Below are 22,402 nucleotides of genomic sequence, written 5' to 3' on the forward strand. Positions count from 1 at the left end.
TGTACAGCTGAAAACTGTTAAACTGTAAAGAAGAGATAAAACTGGCCTTTAGACTAGTTGAGTATCTGGAGCATCAGCATTTGTGTCATCGATTACAGGCTCAATATGGCCAGAAACAAAGACCTTTCTTCTGAAAAGTCTATTCTTGTTCTGAGAAATGAAGGCAATTCCATGTGAGAAATTGCTAAGAAACTGAAGATCTCATACAACGCTGTGTACTACTCCCTTCACAGAACAGCGCAAACTGGCCCTAACCAGAATAGAAAGAGGAGTGGGAGGCCCCGGTGCACAACTGAGCAGGAGGACAAGTACATTAAATAGTACCCGCAAAACACCAGTCTCAACACCAACAGTTCCTCTGTCCAGTCTCAACGTCAACAGTGAAGAGGCGACTCCAGGATGCTGGCCTTCTAGGCAGAGTTCCTCTGTCCAGTCTCAACGTCAACAGTGAAGAGGCGACTCCAGGATGCTGGCCTTCTAGGCAGAGTTCCTCTGTCCAGTGTCTGTGTTCTTTTGCCCATCTTAATCTTTTCTTTTTATTGGCCAGTCTGAGATGTGGCTTTTTCTTTGCAACTCTGCCTAGAAGGCCAGCCTCCCTTCACTGTTGACGTTGAGACCCCAGGGAAGCTTAAATTATCTAACCATATGGACACCGTGGTGAAGAAGGCATGACAGCGACTCTTCATCCTCTCAGGTTGCCGAAGAAATTCGGCATGTCCCGAGGGCCCTCACAGTGTTCTTCGAGAGCATATGGTAGGGCTGCATCACAGATTGGTACGGCAAATCCCCCGCCGTGGACTGCAAGGTGCTTCAGAGGGTGATACGTGCAGCCGAACGCACCATTGAGTACGCACTGCCTGCCCTCCAGTACAGCTACACCACCAGGTGTCGCAGGAAGGCCAAGAAGATCATCAGGGACCCCATTCTTCTTTACAATATCGACCTACCCTGGCCAAACCCGGACGACGCTGGGCCAATTGTACGCCGCCGTATGGGACTCCCCATCACGGCCGGATGTGATACAGCCTGGATATTAAACACTGTACCCTGCAGTCACACCTCAACCCTGAACATGTGACTATTGAACACTCTGAACATGAATCTGATTTGTTTATTTTTTAATAGAAACATGGTAGAGAACATCTGATTGGTTTATTTTGAATAAAAACATTGTACAGAGAACCGACAACAGAGTACAAAAACACATGACAGCAACAACACTTATTTCCAACTGAAGTGACTGACACGTCAGATCGAGGAAAGGGGTTCCCATGCTCATTCCAAAGGACAAGTTCTGGGTGTGTGCAGGGTGTGTGCCTTTATTAGTCAATCATAAATGTAAGATTTGGGCCCCAACACCATTTGGTCCTTGGTGGGAAAGACAGGCAGGACTAAAACAATCAACTCAAAATAAACAGGTAAATATGTGCATCAGAAATACAAGTAGCCCTGCCATCCTTAACCATACATAGTTAGGAGTCAGGGGTTAGAGGTCAGGGTAGGTTTAGGGTTGGGTCAGGACGAGGTTCATATGTACTGAAGGAGCATAGACTAGCTCCGGGAGAATGCACATCTAAGCACGACCCCTGACCCCTGACCTCTAACTCGGGAGAATACAGTTTACAGTCAGATAGTCTATCCTGAGACTGCTGGGACCTCCTGTCCCATCTGTCAGTTGTTCCGTCTGTCGTTCTGTCAGTAGTTATGTCAGTAGTTCTGTCAGTAGTTCTGTCAGTAGTTATGTCAGTAGTTCTGTCAGTAGTTCTGTCAGTAGTTATGTCAGTAGTTCTGTCAGTAGTTCTGTCAGTTGTTCTGTCAGTAGTTCTGTCAGTAGTTCTGTCAGTAGTTCTGTCAGTAGTTATGTCAGTAGTTCTGTCAGTAGTTCTGTCAGTAGTTATGTCAGTAGTTCTGTCAGTAGTTATGTCAGTAGTTCTGTCAGTAGTTATGTCAGTAGTTATGTCAGTTGTTATGTCAGTAGTTCTGTCAGTAGTTCTGTCAGTAGTTATGTCAGTAGTTATGTCAGTTGTTATGTCAGTAGTTCTGTCAGTAGTTCCGTCTGCAGTTCTGTCGGCGGTTCTGTCAGTAGTTATGTCAGTAGTTCTGTCTGTGTGTGTCTCTGTGTCGCTCTGGTTGGATACACTGTCCCAGGCCAGAGCATAGCCAGAGGAGAGAGTGGAGGAGGGAGAGGAGAGAGGGGGGGAGAGAGACGAGGAAGACAAGGGAGAGGGGGAGGTAGACAGGGATAGTAGGGTGTGAGGTGAAGTTGCCCCTAGACGCTGATCTTGGGTCCATTTTGTATTTCCTCCACTAATGGTTAAGGTAAAGACTGTGAGAGGGGAAGCTGATCCTATATCTGTATGTAGGGAACAGGGCAGGAGGGTCTCTGTCTCCAGGTGGTCGTCAAGTGAACAGGGTAGGAGGGTCTCTGTCTCCAGGTGGTTGTCAAGGGAACAGGGAAGGAGAGTCTCTGTCTCCAGGCGGATGTCAAGGTGAAAAGTCATGACAGCTCTCAGGTAACCAGAGGGGGCAGTCCCACACATCACTGGGTGACACACCACCTGTTCCGGAGTCACCATGCACCCTGCTGAACGCACACACACACCCTGCACACACACACACCGAGACAGAGTTAACACCCAAACACACACAAGCACACACCAGGGAGATCACTAAATTTGGACTTCAATATTAGATGTTTGTCCATGTTCCCCAAACATTAAAAACTGATCTATTTTGCACTCACCCCAAAAATGAAGAAAGACTTCTGAACACTGGGGTCAAACCCACAAACCTCAGAGCCATAGGCAACAGCTTACTGCTTAGCACTGGGGTCAAACCCACGAACCTCAGAGCCATAGGCAACAGCTTACTGCTTAGCACTGGGGTCAAACCCACGAACCTCAGAGCCATAGGCAACAGCTTACTGCTTAGCACTGGGGTCAAACCCACAAACCTCAGAGCCATAGGCAACAGCTTACTGCTTAGCACTGGGGTCAAACCCACGAACCTCAGAGCCATAGGCAACAGCTTACTGCTTAGCACTGGGGTCAAACCCACGAACTGCAGAGCCATAGGAAACAGCTTACTGCTTAGCACTGGGGTCAAACCCACGGACCTCAGAGCCATAGGCAACAGCTTACTGCTTAGCACTGGGGTCAAACCCACGAACCTCAGAGCCATAGGCAACAGCTTACTGCTTAGCACTGGGGTCAAACCCACGAACCTCAGAGCCATAGGCAACAGCTTACTGCTTAGCACTGGGGTCAAACCCACGAACCTCAGAGCCATAGGCAACAGCTTACTGCTTAGCACTAGGGTCAAACCCACGAACCTCAGAGCCATAGGCAACAGCTTACTGCTTAGCACTGGGGTCAAACCCACGAACTGCAGAGCCATAGGCAACAGCTTACTGCTTAGCACTGGGGTCAAACCCACAAACCTCAGAGCCATAGGCAACAGCTTACTCCACGAAGCTATCACCATAATATATATATATATTTAACATCATCACAAACCTTAGTCCTATTCTTAACCAGTCTGAATGAATGTCTTAACTGTTACCTGTCAAGGTGTTTCTGATTCAACCCTGTTGTAAAACCTCTAAACACATGGAATGAAAGCAGTCCTAAACAGGTTCAAAAAAATTACTTTTGTCAATAATGCGTCACCTTCACTGTGATCTTGTTGCAAACACACATATATTATTATTATTATTATTATTATTATGGTTTAGTGGGTGGGTACCAGAGCTGTGGGGGTGGGGTCTGTGCTCTTCAGGACATAGCGTGTCACAGCGATCAGACCAATTAGAACAGCCAGAAGCAGGAACACGCCCACAGCCATGCCCACCAATCTCTGATGACCTGGAAAGACACACATACACACACACAAACACACATACACACAAAGTAAAAAGGATCTATCTAACCTGTAACAGAAACATGGAAGGAAACAGTTTGATCTAATGAAGCTCTGTTCAGTCTGAAACAGTTTGATCTAATGAAGCTTTGTTCAGTCTCTAAACAGTTTGATCTAATGAAGCTCTGTTCAGTCTGAAACAGTTGGATCTAATGAAGCTTTGTTCAGTCTGAAACAGTTTGATCTAATGAAGCTCTGTTTAGTCTGAAACAGTTGGATCTAATGAAGCTCTGTTCAGTCTGAAACAGTTTGATCTAATGAAGCTCTGTTCAGTCTGAAACAGTTTGATCTAATGAAGCTCTGTTCAGTCTGAAAGTTTGATCTAATGGGCCTGAGTAACAGGCAGTTTACTTTGGACATGCATTTCATCCGGAGGTGAAAATAGTGCCCCCTACCCTAATGAAGTTAATCAGACTTTGCAAAGCAATGTCAGAGACCAGTAGTACTGTGAAGAGTGCAAAGAGAGTAATGCAACAAGGTCCCTGAGAGGCAGTACTAAGATGTGGTCGGGTGGATATGGCTAGTCCCGTGCCACAGAGTTCAGCAGGGTTACAGTAGCTGGAAAGAAACTGTTCTTGAGCCTGCTAGTGAGGGAACGTAAAGACCTGCACCGCCTGCCTGATGGTAGGAGGGCAAACAGTTTGTGGCATGGATGTGAAGGGTTCCTGATGATGCCGCGCCCTACGCAGACACCGCTTGCGCTGGAGGTTTACGACGGCAGGGGCACCAGTGATGTGCTGGGTGGTTTTCACCACCTGTTGCAGGGCCTTCCGGTCGGCCACGGAGCATCCGCCAAACCACACAGTGGGCAGTTAGTCAGAATGCTCTCGACCGTGCAGCGTTAACCTCTTTGGGATATGTGCTAGCGTCCCACCTGGCCAAAAGCCAGGGAAAATGCAGTGCGCCAAATTCAAATAAATTACTATAAAAATCTAACTTTCATTAAATCACACATGCAAGATAGCAAATTAAAGCTACACTTGTTGGGAATCCAGCCAACGTGTCAGATTTCAAAATGACTTTTCGGCGAAAGCAAACAATGGTATTATCTGAGGATAGCACCTCCGTAAACAAAGAGAGAATAGCATATTTCAACCCTGCAGATGCGACACAAAACGTAGAAATAAAAATATAATTCATGCCTTACCTTTGACGAGCTTCTTTTGTTGGCACTCCAATATGTCCCATAAACATCAGAATTGGTCCTTTTGTTCGATTAATTCCGTCCATATATATCCAAAATGTCCATTTATTTGGTGAGTTTGATCCAGAAAAACACCGGTTCCAACTTGCGCAACGTGACAAAATATCTCAAAAGTTACCTGTAAACTTTACCAAAACATTTCAAACTACTTTTGTAATACAACTTTAGGTATTTTTTAATGTAAATAATCGATGAAATTGAAGACGGGATGATCTGTTTTCAATACAGGAGGAAAACAAACTGTAGCTAGCTTTCTGGTCACACGCCTTTATCTAACAGTACACTTGAAGTGACCCTCGTTTTGAGCAGGGCTACTTCTTTATTACACAAAGGAAAAACCTCAACCAATTTATAAAGACTGGTGACATCTAGTGGAAGCGGTAGGAACTGCAAGAAGGTCCCGTAGAACTCTGGATTCCCAATGAAAACCCATTGAAAAGAGAGTGACCTCGTCGGGGTTTCGCCTGCTAAATAAGTTCTGTTATAGTCACAGACATGATTCAAACAGTTTCAGAAACGTCAGAGTGTTTTCTATCCACATCTACTAATAATATGCATATCTTATATTCTGGGGATAAGTAGCAGGCAGTTGAATCTGGGCATGCATTTCATCCGGACGTGAAAATACTGCCCCTGTCACCAAGAAGTTAAAAGTTCACCAGGATCTTGGGAGACAGGCCTTCTTCAGCCTCCTCAAAAAGGCGCTGTTGTGCCTCTTTGACCAGGGTTGACATGTTGAGGGTCCAGGAGAGGTAGTCGGAGATGTAGACACTAGGAATTTGAAGCTGGGCACACGCGCAATCTCAGTGCCATCAATGAAAACTGGGGCGTGGCTGCAGCTTTTAGACTTCCTGTAATCCACAATGAGCTCCTTGGTTTTCTTTGTCATAGGTGAAGAGGGAGTGGAGGGGGCTCAGCACGCAGCTGGAGTTCAGGTTCAGGGTTGAGGAGGTGAAGTTGTCTGACAGACTGGGGTCCAAAGTCCAGTTACACAGAGATGATGGTCATGGAGTTTGGTGACCAGCCTAGAGGGATGCTGAGAGTGTGTGTAGAGGTGGGCTGTGTGTGTAGAGGTGGGCTGTGTGTGTGTATAGAGAGTGCTGATGGTCATGGAGTTTGGTGACCAGCCTAGAGGGATGCTGAGCTAAAGTCTATGAACAGCATTTTCACATATAGTTGAAGTCGGATCATCACTTTATTTCAGGGCTTTGTGATGGACTTTGTTGTCCTTAAGCCATTTTGCCACAACTTTGGAAGTATTGTCCATTTGGAAGGCCCATTTGCGACCAAGTTTTAACTTCCTGACTGATGTCTTGAGATGTTGCTTCAATATATCCACATAATTTTTCTACCTCATGATGCCATATATTTTGTGAAGTGCACCAGTCCCTCCTGCAGCAACGCACACCCACAACATGATGCTGCCACCCCCGTGCTTCACGGTCTGGATGGTGTTCTTCGGCTTGCAAGCGTCCCTCTTTTTCCTCCAATCATAACGATGGTCATTATGGCCAAACAGTTCTATTTTTGTTTCATCAGACCAGAGGACATTTCTCCAAAAAGTACAATCTTTGTCCCCATGTGCAGTTGCAAACCGTAGTCTTGCTTTTTTTATGGCGGTTTTGGAGCAGTGGCTTCTTCCTTGCTGAGCGGCCTTTCAGGTAATTTCGATATAGGATTTGTTTTACTGTGGATATAGATAGTTTTGTACCTGTTTCTTCCAGCATCTTCACAAGGTCCTTTGCTGTTGTTCTGGGATTGATTTGCACATTTCGCACCAAAGTATGTTCATCTCTAGGAGACAGAACGCGTCTCCTTCCTGAGCGGTATGACGGCTGCATGGTCCCATGGTGTTTATACTTGCATACTATTGTAGAGATTAACGTGGTACCTTCAGGCATTGGAAATTGCTCCCAAGGATGAACCAGACTTGTGGAGGTCTACAATTTATTTTCTGAGGTCTTGGCTGATTTCTTTTGATTTTCCCATGATGTCAAGCAAAGAGGCACTGAGTTTGAAGGTTGACCTTGAAATACATCTCCAATTGACTCAAATTCACTCAAATAGCCTATCAGAAGCTTCTAAAGCCATGACATAATTTTTGTTAACTTCTTCTTTTTTCTTTGTTAATTTCTTTTGGATCATTGGGACGCTAGCTACCTCGACAACATCCTGTGAAATTGCACAAAATTCAAAAAACAAAAGTAGTAATATTAAACATTCATAAAAATACAAGTGTTATACACCATTCTTTAGCTTAGAATCTTGGTAATCGAACCGCTTTGTCCGATTTACAATAGGCTTTACGGTGAAAGCATAGCATTTGATTGACTGAGGACAGCGCCTCACCCACTTCTGCATTAACATGAATTCATAACCTGCACAGGTGTCACAAAACTCAAAAACAGTGATAAAATGAATCTCTTACCTTTGAAGATCTTCATCTTTTTGCAATCCAAAGGGTCCCAGTTACACAATGAATGGTTGTTTTGTTCGATAAAGTCCTTCTTTATATCCCAAAAATGTCAGTTGATTTGGCGCGTTTGATTCAGAATCCACCTGTTCCAACTTTCCCAACATGCCTACAAAGGAATCTAAAAAGTTGGTTCTCTCGTGCATGCTTCAGTGTTGCTTGACTCGAAGCGAGCATAAACAAATCAAATCAAATCAAATCAAATTTTATTTGTCACATACACATGGTTAGCAGATGTTAATGCGAGTGTAGCGAAATGCTTGTGCTTCTAGTTCCGACAATGCAGTAATAACCAACAAGTAATCTAACTAACAATTCCAAAACTACTGTCTTGTACACAGTGTGAGGGGATAAAGAATATGTACATAAGGATATATGAATGAGTGATGGTACAGAGCAGCATAGGCAGATACAGTAGATTGTATCGAGTACAGTATATACATATGAGATGAGTATGTAAACAAAGTGGCATAGTTAAAGTGGCTAGTGATACATGTATTACATAAGGATACAGTCGATGATATAGAGTACAGTATATACGTATGCCTATGAGATGAATAATGTAGGGTAAGTAACATTATATAAGGTAGCATTGTTTAAAGTGGCTAGTGATATATTTACATCATTTCCCATCAATTCCCATTATTAAAGTGGCTGGAGTTGAGTCAGTGTCAGTGTGTTGGCAGCAGCCACTCAATGTTAGTGGTGGCTGTTTAACAGTCTGATAGCCTTGAGATAGAAGCTGTTTTTCAGTCTCTCGGTCCCAGCTTTGATGCACCTGTACTGACCTCGCCTTCTGGATGATAGCGGGGTGAACAGGCAGTGGCTCGGGTGGTTGATGTCCTTGATGATCTTTATGGCCTTCCTGTGACATCGGGTGGTGTAGGTGTCCTGGAGGGCAGGTAGTTTGCCCCCGGTGATGCGTTGTGCAGACCTCACTACCCTCTGGAGAGCCTTACGGTTGAGGGCGGAGCAGTTGCCGTACCAGGCGGTGATACAGCCCGCCAGGATGCTCTCGATTGTGCATCTGTAGAAGTTTGTGAGTGCTTTTGGTGACAAGCCGAATTTCTTCAGCCTCCTGAGGTTGAAGAGGCGCTGCTGCGCCTTCTTCACAATGCTGTCTGTGTGAGTGGACCAATTCAGTTTGTCTGTGATGTGTATGCCGAGGAACTTAAAACTTGCTACCCTCTCCACTACTGTTCCATCGATGTGGATAGGGGGGTGTTCCTTCTGCTGTTTCCTGAAGTCCACAATCATCTCCTTAGTTTTGTTGACGTTGAGTGTGAGGTTATTTTCCTGACACCACACTCCGAGGGCCCTCACCTCCTCCCTGTAGGCCGTCTCGTCGTTGTTGGTAATCAAGCCTACCACTGTTGTGTCGTCCGCAAACTTGATGATTGAGTTGGAGGCGTGCGTGGCCACGCAGTCGTGGGTGAACAGGGAGTACAGGAGAGGGCTCAGAACGCACCCTTGTGGGGCCCCAGTGTTGAGGATCAGCGGGGAGGAGATGTTGTTGCCTACCCTCACCACCTGGGGGCGGCCCGTCAGGAAGTCCAGTACCCAGTTGCACAGGGCGGGGTCGAGACCCAGGGTCTCGAGCTTGATGACGAGCTTGGAGGGTACTATGGTGTTGAATGCCGAGCTGTAGTCAATGAACAGCATTCTCACATAGGTATTCCTCTTGTCCAGATGGGTTAGGGCAGTGTGCAGTGTGGTTGAGATTGCATCGTCTGTGGACCTATTTGGGCGGTAAGCAAATTGGAGTGGGTCTAGGGTGTCAGGTAGGGTGGAGGTGATATGGTCCTTGACTAGTCTCTCAAAGCACTTCATGATGACGGAAGTGAGTGCTACGGGGCGGTAGTCGTTTAGCTCAGTTACCTTAGCTTTCTTGGGAACAGGAACAATGGTGGCCCTCTTGAAGCATGTGGGAACAGCAGACTGGTATAGGGATTGATTGAATATGTCCGTAAACACACCGGCCAGCTGGTCTGCGCATGCTCTGAGGGCGCGGCTGGGGATGCCGTCTGGGCCTGCAGCCTTGCGAGGGTTAACACGTTTAAATGTCTTACTCACCTCGGCTGCAGTGAAGGAGAGACCGCAAGTTTTCATTGCAGGCCGTGTCAGTGGCACTGTATTGTCCTCAAAGCGGGCAAAAAAGTTATTTAGTCTGCCTGGGAGCAGGGCATCCTGGTCCGTGACTGGGCTGGATTTCTTCCTGTAGTCCGTGATTGACTGTAGACCCTGCCACATGCCTCTTGTGTCTGAGCCGTTGAATTGAGATTCTACTTTGACTCTGTACTGACGCTTAGCTTGTTTGATAGCCTTGCGGAGGGAATAGCTGCACTGTTTGTATTCGGTCATGTTACCAGACACCTTGCCCTGATTAAAAGCAGTGGTTCGCGCTTTCAGTTTCACACGAATGCTGCCATCAATCCACGGTTTCTGGTTAGGGAATGTTTTAATCGTTGCTATGGGAACGACATCTTCAACGCACGTTCTAATGAACTCGCACACCGAATCAGCGTATTCGTCAATGTTGTTGTCTGACGCAATACGAAACATGTCCCAGTCCACGTGATGGAAGCAGTCTTGGAGTGTGGAGTCAGCTTGGTCGGACCAGCGTTGGACAGACCTCAGCGTGGGAGCCTCTTGTTTTAGTTTCTGTCTGTAGGCAGGGATCAACAAAATGGAGTCGTGGTCAGCTTTTCCGAAAGGGGGGCGGGGCAGGGCCTTATATGCGTCGCGGAAGTTAGAGTAACAATGATCCAAGGTCTTTCCACCCCTGGTTGCGCAATCGATATGCTGATAAAATTTGGGGAGTCTTGTTTTCAGATTAGCCTTGTTAAAATCCCCAGCTACAATGAATGCAGCCTCCGGATAAATGGTTTCCAGTTTGCAAAGAGTCAAATAAAGTTCATTCAGAGCCAACGATGTGTCTGCTTGGGGGGGGATATATACGGCTGTGATTATAATCGAAGAGAATTCTCTTGGTAGATAATGCGGTCTACATTTGATTGTGAGGAATTCTAAATCAGGTGAACAGAAGGATTTGAGTTCCTGTATGTTTCTTTCATCACACCATGTCACGTTAGTCATAAGGCATACGCCCCCGCCCCTCTTTTTACCAGAAAGATGTTTTTTCCTGTCTGCGCGATGCGTGGAGAAACCTGTTGGCTGCACCGCTTCGGATAGCGTCTCTCCAGTAAGCCACGTTTCCGTGAAGCAAAGAACGTTACAGTCTCTGATGTCCCTCTGGAATGCTACCCTTGCTCGGATTTCATCAACCTTGTTGTCAAGAGACTGGACATTGGCAAGAAGAATGCTAGGGAATGGTGTACGATGTGCCCGTCTCCGGAGTCTGACCAGAAGACCGCCTCGTTTCCCTCTTTTTCGGCAGTAGCATCGTGTCACTGGGCAGCTCACGCCTGGGTTTCCCTTTGTAGTCTGTAGTTTTCAAGCCTCATCCAACGAGCATCAGAACCGGTGTAGTAGGATTCAACCTTAATCCTGTATTGACGCTTTGCTTGTTTGATGGTTCGTCTGAGGGCAGAGCGGGATTTCTTAAAAGCATCCGGATTAGTCTCCTGCTCTTTAGCTCGATGCAGATGTTGCCTGTAACCTGGCTTCTGGTTGGGATATGTATGTACAGTCACTGTGGGGACAATGTTGTCAATGCACTTATTGATGAAGTCGATGACTCCTCAATGCCATTGGATGAATCCCGGAACATATTCTAGTCTGTGCTAGCAAAACAGTCCTGTAGCGTAGCACCCGCATCATCTGACCACTTCCGTATTGAGTCACCGGTACTTCCTGCTTTAGTTGTTTTTTTCTCTGGTTGCACGTGACATGCTGGTAAAAATGTTGTAAAACTGATTTAAGTTTTTCTGCATTAAAGTCCCCGGCCACTAGGAGCGCTGCTTCTAGGTGAGCATTTTCTTCTTTGCTTATGGCTTTATAGAGTTGGTCTTAGTGCTTCGTTCTGTGGTGGTAAATTTGCGACTGCTTTTGAAAAAACTTTCAAAGTTCTTGACTGACCTTCATGTCACAAAGTAATGATGGACTGTCATTTATCTTTGCTTATCTGAGCTGTTCTTGCCATAGTATGGAGGACTTGTCTTTTACCAAATAGGGGTATCTTCTGTATACCAACCCTACCTTGTCACAACTGATTGGCTCAAACGCATTAAGCCAGAAACAAAGCCCTTTCTTTGGAAACTCGTCAGTCTATTCTTGTTCTGAGAAATGAAGGCTATTCCATGCGAGAAATTGCCAAGAAACTGAAGAACTCGTACAATGCTGTTTACTACTCCCTTCACTGACCACGCAAACTGGCCCTAACCAGAATAGAAAGACTGAGAGGTCCCGGTGCACAACTGAGCACAAGGACAAGTACATTAGAGTGTCTAGTTTTAGAAACAGGCGCCTCACAAGTCCTCAACTGGCAGCTTCATTAAATAGTACCCACAAAACACCAGTCTCAACGTCAACAGTGAAGAGGTGACTCCGGGATGCTGGCCTTCTACAAGTAACTTTTGATCACGTTGGCGTTGCATCATAACTTGTTCCTAAATTTGTGTTGTAGATCAGCTTCTTCAAATATGGCATTGAGTTCCTTTGTCTAAGGGTAGTTATGTGGTTTGCTATTGAGATCCTTTGTCTGAGAGTAGTTTGTGTCTGTGTATAGAGGTGAGCTGTGTGTGTAGAGGTGGGCTGTGTGTAGAGGTGGGCTGTGTGTAGAGGTGGGCTGTGTGTAGAGGTGGGCTGTGTGTAGAGGTGGGCTGTGTGTAGAGGTGGGCTGTGTGTAGAGGTGGGCTGTGTGTATAGAGGTGGGCTGTGTGTATAGAGGTGGGATTTGTGTATAGAGGTGGGCTGTGTGTAGAGGTGGGCTGTGTGTAGAGGTGGGCTGTGTGTAGAGGTGGGCTGTGTGTATAGAGGTGGGCTGTGTGTATAGAGGTGGGCTGTGTGTAGAGGTGGGCTGTGTGTATAGAGGTGGGCTGTGTAGAGGTGGGCTGTGTGTAGAGGTGGGCTGTGTGTAGAGGTGGGCTGTGTGTAGAGGTGGGCTGTGTGTATAGAGGTGGGCTGTGTGTATAGAGGTGAGCTGTGTGTGTAGAAGTGGGCTGTGTGTGTAGAGGTGGGCTGTGTGTAGAGGTGGGCTGTGTGTATAGAGGTGGGCTGTGTGTAGAGGTGGGCTGTGTGTAGAGTTGGGCTGTGTGTATAGAGGTGGGCTGTGTGTAGAGGTGGGCTGTGTGTAGAGGTGGGATGTGTGTATAGAGGTGGGCTGTGTGTAGAGGTGGGCTGTGTGTAGAGGTGGGCTGTGTGTAGAGGTGGGATGTGTGTATAGAGGTGGGCTGTGTGTATAGAGGTGGGATGTGTGTATAGAGGTGGGCTGTGTGTATAGAGGTGGGATGTGTGTATAGAGGTGGGCTGTGTGTAGAGGTGGGCTGTGTGTAGAGGTGGGCTGTGTGTATAGAGGTGGACTGTGTGTGTAGAGGTGGGCTGTGTGTATAGAGGTGGACTGTGTGTGTAGAGGTGGGCTGTGTGTATAGAGGTGGACTGTGTGTGTAGAGGTGGGCTGTGTATAGAGGTGGGCTGTGTGTAGAGGTGGACTGTGTGTGTAGAGGTGGGCTGTGTGTATAGAGGTGGACTGTGTGTGTAGAGGTGGGCTGTGTGTATAGAGGTGGACTGTGTGTGTAGAGGTGGGCTGTATGTATAGAGGTGGACTGTGTGTGTAGAGGTGGGCTGTGTGTATAGAGTTGGACTGTGTGCTGTACAGTACCTTGTGTATCTGGTCTGTGTCTCGTCAGGTTGACACACCCCTGAGCAGTCATGTGACGGCGTAGGCTGTAGTGATTGGCTGAGGCCAAGAGGCAGTAGGTGTGGTCTGGACTGAGATGGTAGAACACTCTCTTTGAGCCCGACTCAATGTCTGACATAACCTACACACACAAATCAATGAGAACTCTGTTGAAAACGTGATTTTGGTGTGTGTGTGTGTGTTCTCACCGTGGCGTTGTGTTCCTGAACATTCTTCAGCAGTGTGATGTTGTATAATTTGAAGATGTTCTGAGCAGGATGGTGAAGCTGGACACATAGACTCTGGTTCTCCACCCACAACTCCAGACCTGGGGCACTCAACACTGCTGCAGAAAACAAACAAACAAACAAACAAACAAACAAACAAACAAACAAACAAACAAACAAACAAACAAACAAACAAACAAACAAACAAACAAACAAACAAACAAACAAACAAACAAACACACACACACACACACACACACACACACACACACACACGTTAGTGTACTGTGTCTTACTGTCTGAGTAGGGCTGTACTGTGTCTTACTGTCTGAGTAGGGCTGTACTGTGTCTTACTGTCTGAGTAGGGCTGTACTGTGTGTTACTGTCTGAGTAGGGCTGTACTGTGTCTCACTGTCTGAGTAGGGCTGTACTGTGTCTCACTGTCTGAGTAGGACTGTACTGTGTGTGTCACTGTCTGAGTAGGACTGTACTGTGTGTGTCACTGTCTGAGTAGGGCTGTACTGTGTGTCTCACTGTCTGAGTAGGGCTGTACTGTGTCTTACTGTCTGAGTAGGGCTGTACTGTGTCTTACTGTCTGAGTAGGGCTGTACTGTGTCTCACTGTCTGAGTAGGGCTGTACTGTGTCTCACTGTCTGAGTAGGGCTGTACTGTGTCTCACTGTCTGAGTAGGGCTGTACTGTGTCTTACTGTCTGAGTAGGGCTGTACTGTGTCTTACTGTCTGAGTAGGGCTGTACTGTGTGTTACTGTCTGAGTAGGGCTGTACTGTGTCTTACTGTCTGAGTAGGGCTGTACTGTGTCTTACTGTCTGAGTAGGGCTGTACTGTGTCTTACTGTCTGAGTAGGGCTGTACTGTGTGTCTTACAGTCTGAGTAGGATTGTACTGTGTCTCACTGTCTGAGTAGGGCTGTACTGTGTCTTACTGTCTGAGTAGGGCTGTATTGTGTCTTACTGTCTGAGTAGGGCTGTACTGTGTCTTACTGTCTGAGTAGGGCTGTACTGTGTCTTACTGTCTGAGTAGGGCTGTACTGTGTCTTACTGTCTGAGTAGGACTGTACTGTGTCTTACTGTCTGAGTAGGGCTGTACTGTGTCTTACTGTCTGAGTAGAGCTGTACTGTGTCTTACTGTCTGAGTAGGGCTGTACTGTGTCTTACTGTCTGAGTAGGGCTGTACTGTGTTCTCCAGGTATTTCCAGTCTGACGTCTGCTCTTCCAGCTCCGCCCTCACTCTGACGTTGTAATTCTTTAAAAGGTCCTCCAGCGGAATGTCCAGGGGGCACGCCATGGCAACGGGGTTGCTGCAGTTACAGGGTTGCAACCATGACTCACTACATCACAAGAGGACACATCATCACTTCTCCTCCCTTCTCTCTCTCTCCTTCTCTCTTTCACTCTCTCTCTTTTTCTCTCTCCTTCACTCTCTCTTTCCTTCTCTCCTTCACTCTCTCTCTCCTTCTCTCCTTCACTCTCATTCACTCTCTCTCTCCTTCTCTCCTTCACTCTCTCTCTCCTTCTCTCCTTCACTCTCTCTCTCCTTCTCTCCTTCACTCTCCTTCACTCTCTCTCTCTTTTTCTCTCTCCTTCACTCTCTCTCTCCTTCTCTCCTTCACTCTCTCTCTCCTTCTCTCCTTCACTCTCTCTCTCCTTCTCTCCTTCACTCTCTCTCTCCTTCTCTCCTTCACTCTCTCTCTCCTTCTTTCTTTCACGCTCTCTCCCCTTCACTCTTTCTACTTCACTCTCTTTCACACTTTCTTTCAATCCCTCCACCTCATCCTGCTTTTGCTCTCACATTCTCTTCTTATCCCTGTACCCCATCCAGCCAACCATCCATCCAGTCATCCAGCCATCCAACCATCCATCCATCCATCGATCCAACCATCCATCCATCCAGTCATCCAGCCATCCAACCATCCATCCAGTCATCCAGTCATCCAACCATCCATCCAGTCATCCAGTCATCCAGCCATCCAGTCATCTAGTCATCCAGTCATCCAGTCATCCAGTCATCCAGTCATCCAGCCATCCAGTCATCCAGTCATCCTTCCAGTCATCCAGTCATCCAGTCATCCAGCCATCCATCCAGTCATCCAGTCATCCAGCCATCTAGTCATCCAGTCATCCAGCCATCTAGTCATCCAGTCATCCAGACATCTAGTCATCCAGTCATCCAGCCATCCAGCCATCCAGCCATCCAGCCATCCATCAAACCATCCAGTCATCCAGCCATCTAGTCATCTAGTCATCCAGCCATCTAGTCATCTAGTCATCCAGACATCCAACCATCCAACCATCCAGTCATCCAACCATCCAGCCATCCAGCCATCTAGTCATCCAGTCATCCAACCATCCAGTCATCCAGCCATCTAGTCATCCAGTCATCCAGTCATCCAGTCATCCAGCCATCTAGTCATCCAGTCATCCAACCATCCAGTCAACCAGCCATCTAGTCATCTAGTCATCCAGTCATCCAGCCATCCAGTCATCTAGTCATCTAGTCATCTAGTAATCCAGTCATCCAGCCATCCAGATCTAGCCATCTAGTCATCCAACCATCCAGCCATCCAACCATCCAGCCATCTAGTCATCTAGTCATCTAGTCATCCAGTCATCCAACCATCCAGTCATCCAGCCATCTAGTCATCCAGTCATCCAGTCATCCAGCCATCTAGTCATCCAGTCATCCAACCATCCAGTCATCCAGCCATCTAGTCGTCTAGTCATCCAGTCATCCAGCCATCCAGTCATCTAGCCATCTAGTCATCCAGTCATCCAGCCATCTAGTCATCCAGTCATCCAACCATCCAGTCATCTAGTCATCCAGTCATCCAACCATCCAGTCATCCAGTCATCCAGCCATCCAACCATCCATCATCTAGTCATCCAGTCATCCAGCCATCCAGTCATCTAGTCATCCAGCCATCCAGTCATCTAGTCATCCAGTCATCCAGTCATCCAGCCATCCAGTCATCCAGCCATCTAGTCATCTAGTCATCCAGTCATCCAACCATCCAGTCATCTAGCCATCTAGCCATCTAGTCATCCAGTCATCCAGCCATCTAGTCATCTAGTCATCTAGTCATCCATCCATCCAGCCATCCAGCCATCCTTCCAGTCATCCAGCCATCCAGTCATCCAGCCATCCATCCAGTCATCCAGCCATCTAGCCATCCATCCAGTCATCCATCCATCCAGCCATCCAGTCATCCAGCCATCCAGTCATCCAGCCATCTAGTCATCCAGCCATCTAGCCATCTAGCCATCCAGCCATCCATCCAACCATCCAGTCATCCAGCCATCTAGTCATCCAGCCATCTAGTCATCTAGTCATCCAGTCATCCAACCATCCAGTCATCCAGTCATCTAGTCATCCAGCCATCTAGTCATCCAGTCATCCAGTCATCCAGCCATCCAGTCATCTAGTCATCCAGTAATCCAGTCATCCAGCCATCTAGCCATACAGTCATCCAGTCATCCAACCATCTAGTCATCTAGTCATCCAGCCATCCAGCCATCTAGTCATCCAGTCATCCAGTCATCCAGCCATCCAGTCATCCAGTCATCTAGTCATCCAGCCATCCAGTCATCTAGTCATCCAGCCATCCAGTCATCTAGTCATCTAGTCATCTAGCCATCCAGTCATCCAGTCATCCAGCCATCCAGCCATCCAGTCATCTAGTCATCTAGTCATCCAGCCATCCAGTCATCTAGTCATCTAGTCATCCAGTCATCCAACCATCCAGTCATTCAACGATCCAGTCATCCAACCATCCAGCCATCTAGTCATCCAGTCATCCAGTCATTCAACCATCCAGTCATCCAACCATCCAGTCATCGAGTAATCTAGTCATCCAGTCATCTAGTCATCTAGTCATCCATTCATCTAGTCATCTAGTCATCCAGTCATGCAGTCATCCAACCAGCCAGTCATCCAACCATCCAGTCATCCAACCATCCAGTCATCCAGTCATCTAGTCATCCAGTCATCCATTCATCCAGTCATCCAACCATCCAGTCATCCGGCCATCTTGTCATCTAGTCATCCAGTCATCCATCCATCCAGCCATCCATCCATCCAGTCATCCAGCCATCCAGTCATCCAGTCATCTAGTCATCCAGTCATCTGACCATCCAGTCATCCAGCCATCTAGTCATCCAGTCATCCAACCATCCTGTCATCCACTCATCCAACCATCCAGTCATCCAGTCGTCTAGTCATCCAGTCATCCAACCATCCAGTCATCTAGTGATCTAGTCATCCAGTCATCCAGCCATCTAGTCATCTAGTCATCTGTCCATCCAGTCATCCAGTCATCCAACCACACGCAGAAAGGCACATACTGAACCCCCCCCACTAACCCGAGTGCTCGCATCTCTACAGAGTAGTGGGTATGGTTGGTGTTGCCAGCTCCGGCCAGCCAGTGGACTCTCCCTTGGAAGTCCAGAAACTCTACAGTCACATTCTGAGGGGGGGAGAGACACCCTGACACACACACACACACACACACACACACACACACACACACACACACACACACACACACACACACACACACACACACACACACACACACACACACACACAATTAGTGAGAGTGTGAATAAGTGAGTGAATCTTTGTTAATCAGGGTGTTAATCAGGGTTAGATTAGTGTGTGTGTAGTCAGGTTTTACCTGCTGAAGGCCAGAGGAAGATCCAGAGACAGATGGAACACTGAAGCCACATCACCATGGAGACACCTCCCTCTCAATCTCACCTGGTCAATTTGTACAGCATGGACACTGCAGCCCTGTGGTGGCATAAACCCAGGATTAAGTTAAGGTTGGCCAACAGATTAACCCAGGGTTAGGTTAGGGTTGGCCAACAAATGAATTCAGGGTTAGGTTAGGGTTGGTCAACAGATTAACCCAGGGTTAGGTTAGGGTTGGCCAACATTTTCACCCAGGGTTAGGTTAGGGTTGGCCAACAGATTTAACCCAGGGTTAGGTTAGGGTTGGCCAACCAATTAATTCAGGGTTAGGTTAGGGTTGGCCAACAGATTAACCCAGGGTTAGGTTAGGGTTGGCCAACCAATTAATTCAGGGTTAGGTTAGGGTTGGCCAACAGATTAACCCAGGGTTAGGATTTGCATGATGTATTGTTGTCTCTACCTTTTTGCCCCTCGTGCTGTTGTCCGTGCCTTACAATGTTTGTACCATGTTTCTGATGCTACCATGACGTGCTGATGCCATATTGTGTTGCTACCATGCTGTGTTGTCATGTTGTTGTTGTTGTCATATTGTGTTGCTACCATGCTGTGTTGTCATGTTGTCATGTTGTCATATTGTGTTGCTACCATGCTGTGTTGTCATGTTGTTGTTGTCATGTTGTTGTTGTCATGTTGTCATGTTGTGTTCTTACCATGCTGTGTTGTCATGTTGTTGTTGTCATGTTGTTGTTGTCGTCATGTTGTGTTGTCATGTTGTGTTGTTACCACGCTGTGGTCATGTTGTTGTTGTTATGTTGTGTTGTTACATGCTGTGTTGTCATGTTGTTGTTGTCATGTTGTGTTGTTACCATGCTGTGTTGTCATGTTGTGTTGCTACCATGCTGTGTTGTCATGTGTTGTTACCATGTTGTTTTTGTCATGTGTTGTTACCATGTTGTGTTGTCATGTGTTGTTACCATGCTGTGTTGTCATGTGCTGTTACCATGCTGTGTTGTCATGTGTTGTTACCATGTTGTGTTGTCATGTGTTGTTACCATGTTGTGTTGTCATGTGTTGTTACCATGTTGTGTTGTCATGTGTTGTTACCATGCTGTGTTGTCATGTGTTGTTACCATGTTGTGATGTCACGTGTTGTTACCATGCTGTGTTGTCATGTGATGTTGTCATGTTGTTGTTGTCATGTTGTTGTTGTCGTCATGTTGTGTTGTCATGTTGTGTTGTTACCACGCTGTGGTCATGTTGTTGTTGTTATGTTGTGTTGTTACATGCTGTGTTGTCATGTTGTTGTTGTCATGTTGTGTTGTCATGTGCTCCGAATACAATAGGTGTAGTAGACCTTACAGTGAAATGCTTACTTACAGGCTCTAACCAATAGTGCAAAAAATGTATTAGGTGAACAATAGGTAAGTAAAGAAATAAAACAACAGTAAAAAGACAGACTATATACAGTAGCGAGGCTATAAAAGTAGCGAGGCTATATACAGGTAGAGAGGCTATAAAAGTAACGAGGCTACATACAGACACCGGTTAGTCATGCTGATTGAGGTAGTAAGTACATGAATGTATAGTTAAAATGACAATGCATATATGATAAACAGAGAGTAGCAGCAGCGTAGAACGAGGGGTTGGGGGGCGGGACAATGCAAGTAGTCTGGGTAGCCATTTGATTTCCTGTTCAGGAGTCTTGTGTCTTGGGGGTAAAAACTGTTGGCTTTTGGTCCTAGACTTGGCACTCCGGTACCGCTTGCCATGCAGTAGTAGAGAAAACAGTCTATGACTGGGGTGGCTGGGGTCTTTGACCATTTTTAGGGCCTTCTTCTGACACCGCCAGCTGTAGAACCTTAAGGATCTCAGGACCCATGCCAAATCCTTTTTAGTTTCCTGGGGGGAATAGGTTTTGTTGTGCCCTCTTCACGACTGTCTTGGTGTGTTTGGACCATTCTAGTTTGTTGTTGATGTGGACACCAAGGAATTTTAAGCTCGCAACCTGCTCCACTACAGCCCCGTCGATGAGAATGGGGTCGTGCTCGGTGCTCCTTTTCCTGTAGTCCACAATCATCTCCTTAGTCTTGGTTACGTTGAGGGAGAGGTTGTTATTCTGGTACCAACCGGCCAGGTCTCTGACCTCCTCCCCATAGGCTGTCTCGTCGTTGTCGGTGATCAGGTCTACCACTGTTGTGTCGTCTGCAAACTTAATGATGGTGTTGGAGTCGTGCCTGGCCATGCAGTCGTGAAGCCATTCTTGTGATTATTGTGACTTTGCCATTGTAATTGTTTGTAAACTTGTATAGTCAAATGAATCTATGATCGTATGCTGTCCATTTGTTGTTTGTATGCTGTTCTTTGTATGACATTTTAATATTTGATTATTAACCAATGATATTAGGCCACTCTTGGCCATGATTACAGACACCTGTGTCTTTTGACACTACATAAACGAGTCATCCCGCAGTGTTTGTGATTATACCCTGATGAAGACAGCTTGGCTGTCGAAACGTTGGTAATTACATTTTTGCATCTGAGCTCCTAGAGTGTGCGGCTCTCTTTTATTTTCAAGTTTAAATAGGTTTTAAACATTAGCTATGTCGACTAAGTTAACGTTATCTAGCTAGGTTCACTAGCTACTTTAATGGTAGCTAGGTTAAAAAATGTTCACGTGTAAACAAACATGCAGTGGACGGGCTATTTTGAAAATATGAATATATTAAATTAATGCACAATTCTGGGAATATTTATTTGTAGATTACAATTTTAATGGTTTGGCATTATAAGTGGTGTGAAAATATATTTAGAAATTTTCCTGGATAACATTAGCATAATGTTTTCTGTTAGAGTGGAGAGGAGGAAGACTGGATAGGAAGAAGAGTGAGATAGAGGAGGAAAGGTAAAGATAAATGATTGCAGAGTAAATGATTGCAGAGCCTGCCAATTTATTTTTCCAAACAATGTTTTTGAGATAAAATACAAAAATGAGGCAAGCAATGGGAATCTGTTAACCAAAGTATTTTATCTAATAGTGTACTATTTATTATTAAAGATTGGAGAGGAAGGAGAAGGAAAAATTAAGGGAGTAAAAAGAGTGAAGCAAGGAGAGTGTGGAAGAGTGAGGTGGAAAGGTGAAGAGAAGGAAAGGAAGACGAGTGAAGAAAAGAGGAGAAAGACTGGAGAAGAAGAAAAAGTTAAGAGAGTAAGAAGAGTGACCCAAAGAGAGTGAAGAAGAGCAAACAGAGGAGGCACAATGGCTCTTTCCCAGAAACGGAAATGCCATTTTAATGACAACATGATGAGAAAATTTCCATGTATACGCTCAGGTCAAGACGATAGAATGGTTCACTGCACCCTTTGTCATTCCTCTCTTTCAAATGGCAGAGGGGGAAGAACGGCAGTGGTAGAACATCAGCAGACAAAAACGCATAAAGCCTCTTTGATTGGCTGTGTTGGTTTGCCCTCTGTCACCACATTCTTCAAGAAGGTAGAGCCTTCCCAAGAACAATATGATTTAGCTGTGCAGGAGGGTGTCTTTGCATACCACACTATGTGACACAATCATAGTTACAGATCTATGAACTGCACAGCACAACTCACACGGAAGCTTTATGAGCCAAAGTTTACATGTGCTAGGACAAAATGTGAAGCCATAGTGAGTAACGTGTTAGCACCATGTGCTAGGACACAATGTGAAGCCATAGTCAGTAACGTGTTAGCATTATGTGCTAGGACACAATGTGAAGCCCTAGTGAGTAACGTGTTAGCATCATGTGCTAGGACACAATGTGAAGCCATAGTCAGTAACGTGTTAGCACCATGTGCTAGGACACAATGTGAAGCCATAGTGAGTAACGTGTTAGCATCATGTGCTAGGACACAATGTGAAGCCATAGTCAGTAACGTGTTAGCACCATGTGCTAGGACACAATATGACGCCATAGTGAGTAACTTGTTAGCACCATGTGCTAGGACACAATGTGAAGCCATAGTGAGTAACGTGTTAGCACCATGTGCTAGGACACAATGTGAAGCCATAGTCAGTAACGTGTTAGCACCATGTGCTAGGACACA

The 22,402-nt window shown here is 46.2% G+C and overlaps 1 protein-coding gene across 2 annotated transcripts in view; it reads right to left on the bottom strand.

Annotated features, from left to right (window-relative positions):
- Positions 1–842: 842 nt before the first annotated feature.
- Positions 843–22,402, bottom strand: part of LOC139388652 (cytokine receptor family member B12) — a 32,176-nt gene continuing 10,616 nt past the window's right edge. Inside the window, exons 2-8 of one of the 2 annotated variants that reach the window (XM_071135463.1) lie at positions 18,309–18,424; positions 17,995–18,118; positions 14,794–14,966; positions 13,602–13,738; positions 13,375–13,484; positions 3,745–3,863; positions 843–2,603 (exon numbers count right to left, since the gene is read on the bottom strand). In XM_071135463.1, the coding sequence (XP_070991564.1) occupies positions 2,485–2,603; positions 3,745–3,863; positions 13,375–13,484; positions 13,602–13,738; positions 14,794–14,966; positions 17,995–18,118; positions 18,309–18,366 (840 nt within the window). In that variant the 5' untranslated portion in view covers positions 18,367–18,424 and the 3' untranslated portion in view covers positions 843–2,484. Of the gene's footprint in view, positions 2,604–3,744; positions 3,864–13,374; positions 13,535–13,601; positions 13,739–14,793; positions 14,967–17,994; positions 18,119–18,308; positions 18,425–22,402 lie in introns of both variants that reach the window. The other variant, XM_071135462.1, reaches the window with a different exon arrangement.

The sequence above is a fragment of the Oncorhynchus clarkii genome, chromosome 29 (genome assembly GCF_045791955.1).
Source record: "Oncorhynchus clarkii lewisi isolate Uvic-CL-2024 chromosome 29, UVic_Ocla_1.0, whole genome shotgun sequence".
In the NCBI taxonomy this organism is placed as follows: Eukaryota; Metazoa; Chordata; class Actinopteri; order Salmoniformes; family Salmonidae; genus Oncorhynchus; species Oncorhynchus clarkii.